Source organism: Ascaphus truei, unplaced genomic scaffold (assembly GCF_040206685.1).
Source record: "Ascaphus truei isolate aAscTru1 unplaced genomic scaffold, aAscTru1.hap1 HAP1_SCAFFOLD_505, whole genome shotgun sequence".
In the NCBI taxonomy this organism is placed as follows: Eukaryota; Metazoa; Chordata; class Amphibia; order Anura; family Ascaphidae; genus Ascaphus; species Ascaphus truei.
Window position 1 is genome coordinate 193948 of NW_027456836.1, and position 18181 is coordinate 212128.

The 18181-nt window shown below is 54.2% G+C and overlaps 1 protein-coding gene across 1 annotated transcript; it reads left to right on the plus strand.

The window, feature by feature from the left end:
* The first annotated feature begins 8883 nt into the window (after positions 1 to 8883).
* LOC142484994 (E3 ubiquitin/ISG15 ligase TRIM25-like) lies at positions 8884 to 11188 on the plus strand. Its single transcript, XM_075584230.1, has one exon. It carries the CDS (start codon positions 9230 to 9232, stop codon positions 10817 to 10819), a length of 1590 nt encoding a protein of 529 aa, XP_075440345.1. The 5' UTR covers positions 8884 to 9229; the 3' UTR covers positions 10820 to 11188.
* Positions 11189 to 18181: the final 6993 nt, after the last annotated feature.

Here is an 18181-nt window from a genome sequence, read left to right on the forward strand (position 1 = left end):
TGGCTATAAGTGCCATTGCATCTTATTACAGTATCTTTTGCTTTCACATTAGGAACAAGTAGAGTGTCCCTATCACATTGCAGTGCCCTATTGTATGCCCTTTGTACATTTTTCAAGGAATACCCTTGTGACAGGGTGAAGTCAACCCCTATCAATTATGCATGGGAAACATATGTCTGAGTGCTTCATCCAGCACTCATAAGGGTTAACTCAGGTGGGAGTTAGGTGATCAGGAAGTAAGCTGACACCTGAGAGCCAGGAAGTTAGAAAAGGATCTTGTTACCAGCAGTAGGTGGCTGTCTCAGACAAGAGCACATGGATAGATGTGCTGCTAGCCAGAAGGATACAACACACTACCTACTACAGCAAAGTAAGATTTGTTTCATTTGTTTTTTCATGACTGCTTAAAAGACTCTGAAGGTTTGGTTATGGGTTAGCCAGCCAGCCTGCTAGATAGGTCTGCTGTGTTAGTCAGTTTCTCCCATCATGGAGCAGGATTTATTTTGGTAAAGGGACAGTGTACCCGCATGTTATATTACTGTGGAGAAATAAAGCCATTGAACATTTTTCATTATCCTGAAACTACACGTGTGGACTGTTCCCTGACCTCGGCTACAGGCTGTCCTGCCACAAGTGGTGTCAGAAGTGGGTTGTCAGACGGCCCCTGTATCTGAAGGGCCACACAGGAAAAAAAAATGGAGAAATTTTTTTCTCAGTTCCTTGAGCAACAGCTCCAGCTAGCAGAGAAACAAGCTGAGCAACAGGCCTAGCAAATACAATGGCAGGCCAAGCAAGCCCAGCAAGATGAGCAACAGGCCCGGCGAGAGGAAAAGCTACTCCAACTGCTGGTCGAAGGCCCAACCCCAGGCAGACCAGGGATTCCAAATAACCCACCGGTGATGCTGCCTAAAATGAAGCCAAACGAAGACCCAGAGGCATTTCTCCTCACTTTTGAAAGGGTAGCCACGGCCCACGGCTGGACAGTTGATCGCTGGGTAACGACTCTGGCTCCACTCCTCATAGGGGAAGCTCAGGCAGCCTACCAGGCTCGTCCAGCAGACGAGGCCATGAACTATCAGCAACTAAAGGCTGCTATTCTGGATCGCCTAGGCCTCACTCCAGAGACCTACCGACAGCGGTTCCGGACAGTCAAATATACAAACAGAGACAGACCCCGGGTCGTAGCCCACCGCTTAGTAGACTTATGTACCAGGTGGATACAACCGGAGAAACGTGACAAGGCAGAGATCCTTGAACAGTTTGTGCTCGAGCAGTTCATACAGATACTGCCCCCCTCCTCCCGCTCATGGGTAAAAAGACACGCTGCATTTTCCCTGGATTCAGCGGTCCGCTTGGTGGAAAACTTCCTGGGCGACGACACCCAACAGGATAGCTGGGAACGGCCGGTGCAAACACCAGTTGCTTCCGGTGATGCTAGAGGCAGGAGAGCAGGCAATGGAGGGGTCTACAACCCGCCAGCCCGGGAGATCCAGTCAACCCGATCGGAAGACCCTTTCCCATCTCGGAGGGTTCCTGGTACAAACTCCCGCAGAGACGCCCATCCTGGGTCCGAGGCCATTGGATCACTCAAGGGAGGCCGCCACCCACAGTATTCCCTGAGAACCTGGACTCCTGTCACTCACCCGGTGGAGAGGATAACCCCACCAACCCGAAGGGAGGACCCCATCCAACAGCGGAGAGGTCCAAACACCGAGCCCCGTCGAGAGCGTCCGCGGACGACCGAGTTTGCGGACTCAGGAGATGAGGAGATGGACTGTTCATATGGCAGAACCACTGCCACAGCTTGTCTCCGAGGGGACCACAATCCGTGGTTAGTCCCAGCATCTCTGGAGGGGACAAAAGTAAACGCCATGCTGGACTCGGGCTCTGGAAAAACCCTGATCCTAGAGAGCCTAATTCCAAGCAATAGACTATCGTATGACTCTCCTTGGAATATCGAGTGTATCCATGGGGATACAAAGAGATTCCCGACGGCGAACGTTCTACTACGTATCCAGGATAAAGAGGCTAGCCTACTAGTGGGAGTTGCTCCCTGGCTACCTGCTCCTGTTCTACTTGGCCGAGACTGGCCCTACCTTGAAACATTGTTGGCCCCTACTCCTACAGAGCCTACTTCTCTGGTATCGGAGAAGCCCGGAGAATTGTTCCCTTTTTTCCCAGAGATTTTCCCCCGTAGACACCATGTCCCAAAGACACGTAAACAGAGACGTGCGGAAAAAGAGGACTGGTTAAGAAAGGCTGGGACTTTTGGTAACATTAGTCAGCCCAAAGGACTGCAGGTCATGGCCGGGGATGACCAGGGTGGGGAACAGATAGATACGGGAGTGTTGCCAGCCCTGGATCTTCCTGACTTCCGTCAGAGGCAGAGGGAGGACCCAGCTCTGGCTAGACAATATGAGAAGGTGGTACAGGTCAACAACAAGATAATAGATGAACAAGGTGTAAAAGTGTATCCACATTTTGAACTGTTGAATGACATACTATATCGTGTGAATAAGGTTACACAAACAGGGGAGGTCATTCGACAGATGCTAGTCCCTAAAGGGTTGATTAAAACAGTGTTCACCCTAGCCCATACTCTCCCATGGGGTGGTCATTTGGGCAGAGATAAGACCACGGACCGCATCTCGTCCCGGTTTTACTGGCCAGGCATACATGGTGACATCATGAAACTATGTGAGACATGTCCTGAATGCCAGTTAACTAGCCAAAAAGGACAGAAGCCGACTCCCTTGGTTCCTCTGCCCTTGGTAGCCGTCCCATTCGAGAGAATTGGGGTAAATCTGGTCGGACCTTTAGAACCCTCTGCGAAGGGACATAAATTTATACTCGTTGTTGTTGATTATGCCACCAGATATCCTGAGGCCTTCCCTCTGAGATCAGCCACTGCTAAACAGGTTGCTCACAGGCTGTTAGAACTGTTTTCTAGGGTGGGACTTCCCCAAGTAATGTTAACTGACCAGGGAACAAATTTCATGGCAAAGTTAATGCAGGATGTCCTGAAGTTATTGGAGGTAAAATCTGTCCGGACCTCGGTCTACCATCCTCAGACTGATGGATTGGTAGAGAGGTTTAACCGTACTTTAAAATCTATGCTTAGGAAGTTTGTGAACACTGAAAAGCGAGCTTGGGATGAACTTCTCCCTTTCCTGTTGTTTGCGGTACGAGAAGTTCCCCAATCATCCACAGGCTTCTCCCCGTTTGAGCTCCTATATGGACGCCAACCTCGGGGTATTCTCGACCTACTGAAGGAATCCTGGGAGGAGGAGCCCTCCCCCTCCAAGAATACCCTTCAGTATGTCATAGACCTTAGAAACCGCCTAGACATGATAGGTCGGTTTGCGAAGGAAAACCTAAAATCTGCTCAAGAACGTCAAGAGAGGCAGTACAACCAAAATGCTCACTTGAGGGTCTTCCAACCTGGGGACCAAGTGATGCTACTACTACCGACATCAGAGAGTAAACTCCTTGCGAAGTGGCAGGGTCCTTTCCAAGTTCTCCGCCACACCGGGGAGGTGAACTATGAGATCTCTCAACCAGGGTCCAGGAAGGGTAAACAAATCTACCACGTGAACCTCCTGAAACCCTGGAAAACGATGAGATCGCTGTTCATTCACCCTCGGGAAGGAGAGACGGATTTGGGTCCAAAGCTTCCAAAGGGTAGTACGTACACTGACCATCAGGTTCCCATGGGAGAGCAGTTAACAACGGAACAAAGGTCAGACCTACTTGATGTATGTGACCAGTTCCCAGATGTTTTTTTCTGAGCTGCCACGGCAGACTGATTTAGTGTCCCATAGGATTGAGACAGAACCTGGCGTAAAAGTACGGTCCCGTCCCTATAGATTGCCAGAGGGCCGAAAAGACCTGGTAGAGAGGGAGATAATAGACATGTTGGAATTGGGCGTGATCGAGGAGTCCCACAGCGAATGGTGTAGCCCTATCGTGTTGGTCCCTAAACCAGATGAGAAGGTGAGGTTTTGCGTAGATCTGCGAAAGGTAAATGCTGTATCCAGATTTGATGCATATCCAATGCCTAGGGTGGATGAATTGCTTGATTCGCTTGGTAAAGCAGAGTATATCTCCACCCTAGATCTCACGAAAGGATATTGGCAGATACCTCTAGCGGAAGAATCCAAATGCAAAACTGCCTTCGCCACCCCTCTCGGTTTATACCAATTCGTCACTATGCCATTTGGGTTACATGGGGCTCCAGCCACGTTCCAAAGGTTACTGGACAAGGTACTACGACCCCATAGGGCATATGCCGCGGCCTACTTGGATGACATTGTCATCTATAGCAGACACTGACAGTCTCATATAAAAAGGTTAAGGGCAGTCCTAACATCCTTAAGAGAAGCAGGGCTCACTGCAAATCCAAAAAAATGTGCCCTGGGTAAATCCATTACAAAGTACTTGGGCTATGCCGTTGGGGGAGGGATAGTAAGGCCACTAGCTAGCAAGGTGGCCGCCATAAAGGAAGTTCCCACCCCACAGACAAAGACACAGGTCCGCTCCCTTTTGGGGTTAGCAGGGTATTACCGGCGGTTTATCCCCAATTTTTCAGAAATTTCTGCACCCCTAACAGATCTGACAAAAAAGAGTGCCCCAACCCAAGTTAAATGGTCTTGGGAGTGCCAAGACGCCTTTGACATGCTAAAAAAGTGCCTGTCAGAGGGCCCCGCTCTTCGGAGCCCAGATTTTAAAGAGCCCTTCATCATCCAGACGGATGCCTCAGAGGTAGGACTGGGAGCAGTGCTGTCTCAGCAATTTGATGGTGTTGAACACCCCATACTGTTCATCAGCCGGAAGCTGTTCCCAAGGGAAGTGAGGTATTCCGTTATTGAGAAGGAGTGCCTTGCTGTAAAATGGGCAATTGAGGCCTTGAGACATTATGTCGCCGGAGTACACTTCACCCTGGTCACTGACCATGCGCCCTTGAAGTGGTTAAACACCATGAAGGACACAAATCCAAGGTTGACCAGGTGGTATATTGCCCTCCAACCCGTCTCGTTTGATATTCAGCATAGACCTGGAAAGGACCATGGAAATGCTGATTTTTTTGTCAAGGGAAGGAGTGGAGGGTCGGGCTTCAGCCGTGTGGGACACTAGCCACACACAAACAGGGGAGGTATGTGACAGGGTGAAGTCAACCCCTATCAATTATGCATGGGAAACATATGTCTGAGTGCTTCATCCAGCACTCATAAGGGTTAACTCAGGTGGGAGTTAGGTGATCAGGAAGTAAGCTGACACCTGAGAGCCAGGAAGTTAGAAAAGGATCTTGTTACCAGCAGTAGGTGGCTGTCTCAGACAAGAGCACATGGATAGATGTGCTGCTAGCCAGAAGGATACAACACACTACCTACAGTAGAGGCAGCGATTATTCTAACAAAAACCAGTGGCAATTCCCCAAAAGACCCAGGTACACCCAGGTACATTCTGAATACATGCCTTAAACTTTCCTTAAACTAGCCCCAGCATTTCTGCATTGATTAATGGCCTATCAGATTAACAGCGGGGGTCCCTGGCAGTCCCATTCAAACTGAATTGGACTGCCAGGGATCCCTGCTGTGTTAATCCTATGGGTCGTTAGTCAATGCAGAAATGCCTTTAACGTGCCTCAAACTAGCCCAGAACATACCCAGCACATACCCAGCACATACCCAGAATGTAACCCGGCTAGTTTACAGCAAATGTTAGAATAAACGTTGCCTCTACTGTACTACAGCAAAGAAAGATTTGTTTCATTTGTTTTTTCATGACTGCTTAAAAGACTCTGAAGGTTTGGTTATGGGTTAGCCAGCCAGCCTGCTAGATAGATCTGCTGTGTTAGTCAGTTTCTCCCATCATGGAGCAGGATTTATTTTGTTAAAGGGACAGTGTACCCGCATGTTATGTTACTGTGGAGAAATAAAGCCATTGAACATTTTTCATTATCCTGAAACTACACATGTGGACTGTTCCCTGACCTCGGCTACAGGCCGTCCTGCCACAACCCTCTATCTAGAAACCTACTTTTAAGATCTTGTGATTGTAACTTAAAGTCCTGTAGGGTTGAGCAATTGCGTCGTAAGCGCAAATAGTGCCCTGTTGGTATGCCTCGAATAAGAGAGTCTGGATGTTGGCTCTTGGCCAGTAACAAATTGTTTGTTGAGGTAGCTTTTCTAAACACTGTGGTTTGAATACTGTGAAAAGGATCTATAGTTATACTCAGATTTAAGAACGTTATCTTGGTTTGGCTATACTCAGAGGTTAAACGTAGATTTAGAGTATTGATATTAAGCTGCCTGATGAAGTCAATCAACATATCTTTTGGACCACTCCAAATCAGCATAATATCGTCGATAAATCTGAGCCATAGATCTATGTAAAGATCAGTAAATATTGCGTTCTTCTTCTGTATTTTCCTTCTGTTTATTGCTCAGGTGCTATTGACCCTATCCACCACCGGGTGGCGGTGTTGCTTTACATTTCACCAGTGGGGCGGCGCCGATCAGTTTGTTTCCTTTCCCTGGTTTTGCCGTGTGACTGATCCCTGAAATATAAATGTGTTAGGAGACCTGGCCTCCCGCGGCAGACAGACAGACAGACAGACAGACAGACAATGAGTCACAGGGAGACATATGTATTCCTGAAGCTGTATCCCTAGGTTATGGGGGGTACCCCAGCTAGTGCCAAGGTGACCCACAAACAGTATAGGGTTTGTGGGTGCCCCAACCGTATATAAGGCGGGGGGGGAGGGGGGACTCAGAGTCCAAACTGAGTCACAGGGAAAGTGTGTGGGGCAATAAGGCAGCAGAAATAAAGAGACATTTTTCCTTTTCTGTTCCCTGTACCCCAAGTCCTTCACCTAAAGTCCCACATCGCTGACGGGGATCCCCGAGACCCAGTGTGTATTCAAATATAGTTTTAATATGTTTAAACATTCGGAACCGATGCCCACACAGGCAGCCCGTGCAAACCCATAGGCGCCGGCATGTCTGCTGGACATCGGAGTTCAGAGCAGCCAGAGGAAGCCCAGAGGTGCGAACAGCATTTGGTCAGCGGGGAAAGGAGGAGTACCAGGTCCGGAGATCAAAGGCCGTCCCCCGGGATGCCACTTGTTCTGCCAGACCTGGTGGATCCTGCCCCAGTGGGGGGCATTGGGATGGCTGGGGGGTATGTGGCAGCTTGCGTATGTCCCTTAGCTGTTTCACATTTCCCGCTGACCTGGCTTTTCTAGCCGGCTCAGCTCTGATTGGCTGCTCGGAATGTTCCCACGCGCTGATTGGCTGTCCGCTCTGCTTCTATCTTATGAATAAAGCAGAGAATACAATAAGAAGCCGCGAGCCAATCAGATTGTGTGTTCCCCTTGAGTCTGCGCTGAAAGAGCGCGGGCGGCTTTTCAAAGATGCTTTGTTTGTAACAGCAAAGCAACCGGCTTCTATTTCACGCCTGAAAATCCTGCCCGCCAGAGACTAAGTCCCGCCTTCTGCGCCCAAGTTCCCAGAATCGCACGCAGCGGCCGTGCTGGGATTTTGTGCCGATTTGAGTTCCAGGAGATTGGGAGTAACTCGCGGTCAGGAGGGACCAAGTTCTCAGGAGGGAACGTAGCGGGGGCGTGTGGGACTTTCTGCCGATTTGGGTTCCAGGAGATTCCGGGCTAAGTCCCGGTCAGGGTAAAACTCTCCCATAGAGTTCCCTGCACCTAGGAGAGTCTAGTTTTCACCCCCAGCCCCAAAGTAAGTGTGTCTTTGTGTCTGTATTTTGTGTATCATTGTGTGTAAGCGAATTTATGCCGAATAAATGACGCTTTATTTCTCTTCCTTGTTTTGCACAATGAATGATCCCGATAAAAAGATGAATAAATATTTTAAAAATACCCCCACACCCCCAAATAAATATTTAAAAAAACCAGTACACAGATAGAACCCAAAGAAGGGCCCAAAGAACCCCGCTGATCGCTCTCATTGCTATAATCACAGAACTATTGTCTGAGAACCTCCTATGGTCCAACCACCAGAACAATTTAGGGTCTAAAACTTACCCAAAACAGAAAGGTTTTATTTTATCAAATACACAGACTAATAGGTTAAAGTATTAACATGATCCCCACGGAGGAGGTAGGGAGGGAAGGGGTAAGTGGCCTCTGGGTACCTATAAAAAGCTGATGGCCAAATCCTCCCTTCCTTCTGGGGTCCTTAGGTCACATAGTGGCCCCCAGTGATATAGTGAGGTACTATTGTGCTCCCAGCGCAGATACCTGTATTATTATGGCTGGCGTTAGCCTAGTATTGGCTCTAGATATATTGTGCACATAGACAGACTAAAGCGTCAGTAATGATATCAGAGCCCCATAGACACAGTACCTATGCTGTCAGGGTGTAACACAGGCGCTGCTGGGTTTATATATAGATATATATATATATACTGTTATCCCAGTGTAGCCATAATTGGTAAAGCTATTCCCCAGGGACCTGTACACCCGAGATTCAGTACGTTATACCGGGCGCCATATCTGAGAGCCCCCTGTTGTTTATCTGCAGTGTGCTTAGTGTGTTACTGTATATATGTGCCTATTCAGCCCTACTTATTCTACTTATTACTTATAATAAAGTGTTTTAATAATCCAATATTCCTAGTCACTAAATGAGGGGCCATTAATATGCTTACTTGTTTGGTCTACAATAGGTTCTGTCCCTGAACCAGTCCTGTTACACCTGACACATACTTTGACCACAGGAGAGGGCGCTGTAATGGGCTCTTAGGTCCTGTTCCTGCTTTGGTAACAATACCTAAATTCTCTGCTCCGATGACTCATGTAGAGACAGACGGGGATATTATACGCTCACGGGTATATAGTCTGGTATAGAATTTATTACGTACGTTCCTCTCAATGCTCGTCTTATGTGTTACTGGGTCCCCATGTACTGCAGGAACATGCTGAGGTGTATAACACACAGCTGACTTAAAAGGATACCTAAGCCCTGAAGTGCAACACCTGTCACATGTCACCAAACACCTCATGTGAGCACAGATAGGTAACATGCTGCATATTCTTTTAACTACTCTTATTCCTCATAGTGTATACTGCAGCCAGGAACTTACAGGGTTAATAGTCTGAGTAACAAACTCCCCGCCCCTGTGTGCTGAGAAGGGAAACGCCCCACTGGTTATATGAGAGAGAGGAGAATGTAAGTTTCGTTTCCTGTTGCTGCTTCCAAGCATGGCGTCTGCTGGTCTGAGAGAGGAGCTAACCTGCCCTATCTGCCTGAGCACTTATACCCAGCCTGTAACGCTGAGATGTGGGCATAACTTCTGCCAGGGCTGTATTGGGAGTGTGTGGGATTCCCAGGGGGGATCTGGACTTTATACCTGTCCTGAATGCAGAGCAGAGTTTCAGGAGCGTCCTGCACTGCAGAGGAACCTGAAGCTGTGTAACATAGCGGAGCATTTCCTTTCTACTCAGCCGGAGCAGGAGGAGGGTGTGATCTTCTGCACTTACTGTGTTACCTCCTCTGTACCCGCTGCTAAAACATGTCTGTTGTGTGACGCCTTCCTGTGTGATATTCACCTAGAGAGACACAGCAAGTCAGAGGAACACGTCTTATCTGAGCCAACTACCTCCTTAAAGACCAGGAAATGTCCCGTCCACAAGGAGATCCTGAAGTGTTACTGCACTGAGGATGCTTCCTGTATCTGTGTGTCCTGCTCGGTGTTTGGGGAGCACAGGGGACACCTGGTGGAGTCGCTGAATGAGGCCTCTGAGAAGAAGAAGGAGAAACTGAGACATGTTCTGGAGAAACTGACCTCAGTGAGAGAGGAGACTGAGAAAAGAGCCCAGAGTCTGCAGGAACACAGGAGAGAAGCGCAAGAAAAAGCAGCTGGGGAGGCAGCCCGAGTCACTGCCCTGATTAGGGACATCAGGGAACAGCTGGAAGTCCTAGAGAAGGGAGCCCTGAGTGAGATCACCAGGTGGGAAGAGCAGGTTTCTCTCCGAGTCTCTGATCTAATCCAGCAGCTGGAAATAAAGAAGGACGAGCTGTCCAGGAAGATGCTTCACATTGAGGAGCTGAGCAATATCACTGATCCATTAACTGTCTTACAGGGACGGGAATCAGACAATGCTGACTTCTGTGAAGCTGAGGAGGGAGGTAATGAGGACAGAGAGAGAGAGGGTAATAAGGTCCCTGCTGTAGGGGATTTGTATGAGGTTCTGATCCCACTGACCTTACAGAGATTAGCTGATATTGTGACTGATCTAAAAGCAAAGAGCGGGTTCTGTGTGCAGGGGGCTTCAGGCATATTACTGGATGTAAATACAGCTGCTAATGATGTATCTGTATCAGGTGACCTGAAAACTGCATCCTGGTCAGAAACAGGCCAGTTACGCCTGGATACACCAGAGAGATTTGGGTTATATAATCAGGTTTTAAGCAGCAGGAGTTTTTCCTCAGGACAACATTACTGGGAGGTGGAGATCAGTGACTCAGGGAACAGGGGGGTAGGGATTTCCTATCCCAGTATAGAAAGGAAAGGAGGTCAGTCCCTCATAGGATATAATAAGAAGTCCTGGTGTTTGTACATGTTGGGTAATTATCATTCAGTGATGCATGACTCAATACGTACACAGATATACCCCGAGTCGCCCGTGCAGAGATTAGGAATATACCTGGACTATGAGGCTGGGCGGCTGTCCTTTTATCAGCTGTGTGACCCGATCAGACACTTACACACCGTCACTGCCACCTTCACTGAGCCTCTTCATGCTGCGTTCTGTGTATGGGGTAATGGCTGGGTCAGAATCAGGAGCTAGGAGTACTGATCCCGGCCCAGCAGGGAACCCATAGATATAGTGTATATTGTGTTTGTGGGTTTGTGCGCTCTCATTGGCTCCCATTGGCTCTCAAGCTCTCCCATTGGCTGACTGTGGGGCGGGCCTTGGCTCTTATTGGCTCTCATTGCCTGACTACGGGGTGGGGCCTTGCTGCAGCCTTGTGGGGGAGGGGGAGGGTTGTGGTTACCACAGATCTGCGCATTGATTGGTTGAATCATTATGATGTCACAGTTTTACACGGGATTCTGGGACTCGTAGTTCACGTCTGTAACTAAAATTGTAACGGAAGAGAAGCAGGACTACAACTCCCAGAAGCCCCTGCAGGCGAGAGAGACCACATGACAAGAGACGGCCAATCTCAATCAGTGCAGTTGTGGAGAGAGAAAGAGACAGAGGGTGAGTAAGTGGGAGAGACATCACAGGCAGACGTGTGGGGTGATTGCACACACAGACAGGACCCACAGCCCCTCACATCTGTCCCTCCCACTGCAGGGTGACACAGACAGGACCCACAGCCCCTCACATCTGTCCCTCCCACTGCAGGGGGACACAGACAGGACACACAGCCCCTCACATCTGTCCCTCCCACTGCAGGGGGACACAGACAGGACCCACAGCCCCTCACATCTGTCCCTCCCACTGCAGGGAGACACAGACAGGACCCACAGCCCCTCACATCTGTCCCTCCCACTGCAGGGTGACACAGACAGGACCCACAGCCCCTCACATCTGTCCCTCCCACTGCAGGGGGACACAGACAGGACACACAGCCCCTCACATCTGTCCCTCCCACTGCAGGGGGACACAGACAGGACCCACAGCCCCTCACATCTGTCCCTCCCACTGCAGGGTGACACAGACAGGACCCACAGCCCCTCACATCTGTCCCTCCCACTGCAGGGGGACACAGACAGGACACACAGCCCCTCACATCTGTCCGTCCCACTGCAGGGGGACACAGACAGGACCCACAGCACCTCACATCTGTCCCTCCCACTGCAGGGTGACACAGACAGGACCCACAGCCCCTCACATCTGTCCCTCCCACTGCAGGGGGACACAGGCAGGACACACAGCCCCTCACATCTGTCCCTCCCACTGCAGGGGGACACAGACAGGACCCACAGCCCCTCACATCTGTCCCTCCCACTGCAGGGTGACACAGACAGGACCCACAGCCCCTCACATCTGTCCCTCCCACTGCAGGGTGACACAGACAGGACCCACAGCCCCTCACATCTGTCCTTCCCACTGCAGGGGGACACAGACAGGACACACAGCCCCTCACATCTGTCCCTCCCACTGCAGGGTGACACAGACAGGACCCACAGCCCCTCACATCTGTCCCTCCCACTGCAGGGTGACACAGACAGGACCCACAGCCCCTCACATCTGTCCTTCCCACTGCAGGGGGACACAGACAGGACACACAGCCCCTCACATCTGTCCCTCCCACTGCAGGGGGACACAGGACCCACAGCCCCTCACATCTGTCCCTCCCACTGCAGGGGGACACAGACAGGACCCACAGCCCCTCACATCTGTCCCTCCCACTGCAGGGGGACACAGACAGGACACAGCCCCTCACATCTGTCCCTCCCACTGCAGGGGGACACAGGACCCACAGCCCCTCACATCTGTCCCTCCCACTGCAGGGGGACACAGGACCCACAGCCCCTCACATCTGTCCCTCCCACTGCAGGGGGACACAGGACACACAACCCCTCACATCTGTCCCTCCCACTGCAGGGGGACACAGACAGGACCCACAGCCCCTCACATCTGTCCCTCCCACTGCAGGGTGACACAGACAGGACCCACAGCCCCTCACATCTGTCCCTCCCACTGCAGGGTGACACAGACAGGACCCACAGCCCCTCACATCTGTCCTTCCCACTGCAGGGGGACACAGACAGGACACACAGCCCCTCACATCTGTCCCTCCCACTGCAGGGGGACACAGGACCCACAGCCCCTCACATCTGTCCCTCCCACTGCAGGGGGACACAGGACCCACAGCCCCTCACATCTGTCCCTCCCACTGCAGGGGGACACAGACAGGACCCACAGCCCCTCACATCTGTCCCTCCCACTGCAGGGGGACACAGGACCCACAGCCCCTCACATCTGTCCCTCCCACTGCAGGGTGACACAGACAGGACACACAGCCCCTCACATCTGTCCCTCCCACTGCAGGGTGACACAGACAGGACCCACAGCCCCTCACATCTGTCCTTCCCACTGCAGGGGGACACAGACAGGACACACAGCCCCTCACATCTGTCCCTCCCACTGCAGGGGGACACAGGACCCACAGCCCCTCACATCTGTCCCTCCCACTGCAGGGGGACACAGACAGGACACACAGCCCCTCACATCCGTCCCTCCCACTGCAGGGGGACACAGACAGGACACACAGCCCCTCACATCTGTCCCTCCCACTGCAGGGGGACACAGACAGGACACACAGCCCCTCACATCTGTCCATCCCACTGCAGGGGGACAGAGACAGGACACACAGCCCCTCACATCTGTCCCTCCCACTGCAGGGGGACACAGACAGGACACACAGCCCCTCACATCTGTCCTTCCCACTGCAGGGGGACACAGGACCCACAGCCCCTCACATCTGTCCCTCCCACTGCAGGGTGACACAGACAGGACCCACAGCCCCTCACATCTGTCCCTCCCACTGCAGGGTGACACAGACAGGACCCACAGCCCCTCACATCTGTCCCTCCCACTGCAGGGGGACACAGACAGGACACACAGCCCCTCACATCTGTCCCTCCCACTGCAGGGGGACACAGACAGGACCCACAGCCCCTCACATCTGTCCCTCCCACTGCAGGGGGACACAGGACACACAACCCCTCACATCTGTCCCTCCCACTGCAGGGGGACACAGACAGGACCCACAGCCCCTCACATCTGTCCCTCCCACTGCAGGGTGACACAGACAGGACCCACAGCCCCTCACATCTGTCCCTCCCACTGCAGGGTGACACAGACAGGACCCACAGCCCCTCACATCTGTCCCTCCCACTGCAGGGGGACACAGGACCCACAGCCCCTCACATCTGTCCCTCCCACTGCAGGGGGACACCGACAGGACACAGCCCCTCACATCTGTCCCTCCCACTGCAGGGTGACACAGACAGGACCCACAGCCCCTCACATCTGTCCCTCCCACTGCAGGGGGACACCGACAGGACACATCCCCTCACATCTGTCCCTCCCACTGCAGGGTGACACAGACAGGACACACAGCCCCTCACATCTGTCCCTCCCACTGCAGGGGGACACAGGACCCACAGCCCCTCACATCTGTCCCTCCCACTGCAGGGGGACACAGGACCCACAGCCCCTCACATCTGTCCCTCCCACTGCAGGGGGACACAGACAGGACCCACAGCCCCTCACATCTGTCCCTCCCACTGCAGGGTGACACAGACAGGACACACAGCCCCTCACATCTGTCCCTCCCACTGCAGGGTGACACAGACAGGACCCACAGCCCCTCACATCTGTCCTTCCCACTGCAGGGGGACACAGACAGGACACACAGCCCCTCACATCTGTCCCTCCCACTGCAGGGGGACACAGGACCCACAGACCCTCACATCCGTCCCTCCCACTGCAGGGGGACACAGACAGGACACACAGCCCCTCACATCTGTCCCTCCCACTGCAGGGGGACACAGACAGGACCCACAGCCCCTCACATCTGTCCTTCCCACTGCAGGGGGACACAGACAGGACACACAGCCCCTCACATCTGTCCCTCCCACTGCAGGGGGACACAGACAGGACACACAGCCCCTCACATCTGTCCCTCCCACTGCAGTGGGACACAGACAGGACACACAGCCCCTCACATCTGTCCATCCCACTGCAGGGGGACAGAGACAGGACACACAGCCCCTCACATCTGTCCCTCCCACTGCAGGGGGACACAGACAGGACACACAGCCCCTCACATCTGTCCTTCCCACTGCAGGGGGACACAGGACCCACAGCCCCTCACATCTGTCCCTCCCACTGCAGGGTGACACAGACAGGACCCACAGCCCCTCACATCTGTCCCTCCCACTGCAGGGTGACACAGACAGGACCCACAGCCCCTCACATCTGTCCCTCCCACTGCAGGGGGACACAGACAGGACCCACAGCCCCTCACATCTGTCCCTCCCACTGCAGGGGGACACAGGACACACAGCCCCTCACATCTGTCCCTCCCACTGCAGGGGGACACAGACAGGACCCACAGCCCCTCACATCTGTCCCTCCCACTGCAGGGGGACACAGACAGGACACAGCCCCTCACATCTGTCCCTCCCACTGCAGGGGGACACAGACAGGACACACAGCCCCTCACACCTGTCCCTCCCACTGCAGGGGGACACAGGACCCACAGACCCTCACATCCGTCCCTCCCACTGCAGGGGGACACAGACAGGACACACAGCCCCTCACATCTGTCCCTCCCACTGCAGGGGGACACAGACAGGACACACAGCCCCTCACATCTGTCCTTCCCACTGCAGGGGGACACAGGACCCACAGCCCCTCACATCTGTCCCTCCCACTGCAGGGTGACACAGACAGGACCCACAGCCCCTCACATCTGTCCCTCCCACTGCAGGGTGACACAGACAGGACCCACAGCCCCTCACATCTGTCCCTCCCACTGCAGGGGGACACAGACAGGACACACAGCCCCTCACATCTGTCCCTCCCACTGCAGGGGGACACAGACAGGACCCACAGCCCCTCACATCTGTCCCTCCCACTGCAGGGGGACACAGGACACACAACCCCTCACATCTGTCCCTCCCACTGCAGGGGGACACAGACAGGACCCACAGCCCCTCACATCTGTCCCTCCCACTGCAGGGTGACACAGACAGGACCCACAGCCCCTCACATCTGTCCCTCCCACTGCAGGGTGACACAGACAGGACCCACAGCCCCTCACATCTGTCCTTCCCACTGCAGGGGGACACAGACAGGACACACAGCCCCTCACATCTGTCCCTCCCACTGCAGGGGGACACAGGACCCACAGCCCCTCACATCTGTCCCTCCCACTGCAGGGGGACACAGGACCCACAGCCCCTCACATCTGTCCCTCCCACTGCAGGGTGACACAGACAGGACACACAGCCCCTCACATCTGTCCCTCCCACTGCAGGGGGACACAGACAGGACCCACAGCCCCTCACATCTGTCCTTCCCACTGCAGGGGGACACAGACAGGACACACAGCCCCTCACATCTGTCCCTCCCACTGCAGGGGGACACAGGACCCACAGCCCCTCACATCTGTCCCTCCCACTGCAGGGGGACACAGACAGGACCCACAGCCCCTCACATCTGTCCCTCCCACTGCAGGGGGACACAGACAGGACCCACAGCCCCTCACATCTGTCCCTCCCACTGCAGGGGGACACAGACAGGACACAGCCCCTCACATCTGTCCCTCCCACTGCAGGGGGACACAGGACCCACAGCCCCTCACATCTGTCCCTCCCACTGCAGGGGGACACAGACAGGACCCACAGCCCCTCACATCTGTCCCTCCCACTGCAGGGGGACACAGGACCCACAGCCCCTCACATCTGTCCCTCCCACTGCAGGGTGACACAGACAGGACACACAGCCCCTCACATCTGTCCCTCCCACTGCAGGGTGACACAGACAGGACCCACAGCCCCTCACATCTGTCCTTCCCACTGCAGGGGGACACAGACAGGACACACAGCCCCTCACATCTGTCCCTCCCACTGCAGGGGGACACAGGACCCACAGCCCCTCACATCCGTCCCTCCCACTGCAGGGGGACACAGACAGGACACACAGCCCCTCGCATCTGTCCCTCCCACTGCAGGGGGACACAGGACCCACAGACCCTCACATCCGTCCCTCCCACTGCAGGGGGACACAGACAGGACACACAGCCCCTCACATCTGTCCCTCCCACTGCAGTGGGACACAGACCGGACACACAGCCCCTCACATCTGTCCATCCCACTGCAGGGGGACAGAGACAGGACACACAGCCCCTCACATCTGTCCCTCCCACTGCAGGGGGACACAGACAGGACACACAGCCCCTCACATCTGTCCTTCCCACTGCAGGGGGACACAGGACCCACAGCCCCTCACATCTGTCCCTCCCACTGCAGGGTGACACAGACAGGACACACAGCCCCTCACATCTGTCCCTCCCACTGCAGGGTGACACAGACAGGACCCACAGCCCCTCACATCTGTCCTTCCCACTGCAGGGGGACACAGACAGGACACACAGCCCCTCACATCTGTCCCTCCCACTGCAGGGGGACACAGACAGGACACACAGCCCCTCACATCTGTCCCTCCCACTGCAGTGGGACACAGACAGGACACACAGCCCCTCACATCTGTCCATCCCACTGCAGGGGGACAGAGACAGGACACACAGCCCCTCACATCTGTCCCTCCCACTGCAGGGGGACACAGACAGGACACACAGCCCCTCACATCTGTCCCTCCCACTGCAGGGGGACACAGGACCCACAGCCCCTCACATCTGTCCCTCCCACTGCAGGGGGACACAGACAGGACACACAGCCCCTCACATCTGTCCCTCCCACTGCAGGGGGACACAGACAGGACCCACAGCCCCTCACATCTGTCCCTCCCACTGCAGGGTGACACAGGACACACAGCCCCTCACATCTGTCCCTCCCACTGCAGGGGGACACAGACAGGACACACAGCCCCTCACATCTGTCCCTCCCACTGCAGGGTGACACAGGACACACAGCCCCTCACATCTGTCCCTCCCACTGCAGGGGGACACAGACAGGACACACAGCCCCTCACATCTGTCCTTCCCACTGCAGGGCGACACAGACAGGACACACAGCCCCTCACATCTGTCCCTCCCACTGCAGGGAGACACAGACAGGACACACAGCCCCTCACATCTGTCCCTCCCACTGCAGGGGGACACAGACAGGACACACAGCCCCTCACATCTGTCCCTCCCACTGCAGGGGGACACAGACAGGACCCACAGCCCCTCACATCTGTCCCTCCCACTGCAGGGAGACACAGACAGGACACACAGCCCCTCACATCTGTCCCTCCCACTGCAGGGGGACACAGACAGGACACACAGCCCCTCACATCTGTCCCTCCCACTGCAGGGGGACACAGACAGGACACACAGCCCCTCACATCTGTCCCTCACACTGCAGGGTGACACAGACAGGACACACAGCCCCTCACATCTGTCCCTCCCACTGCAGGGTGACACAGGACACACAGCCCCTCACATCTGTCCCTCCCACT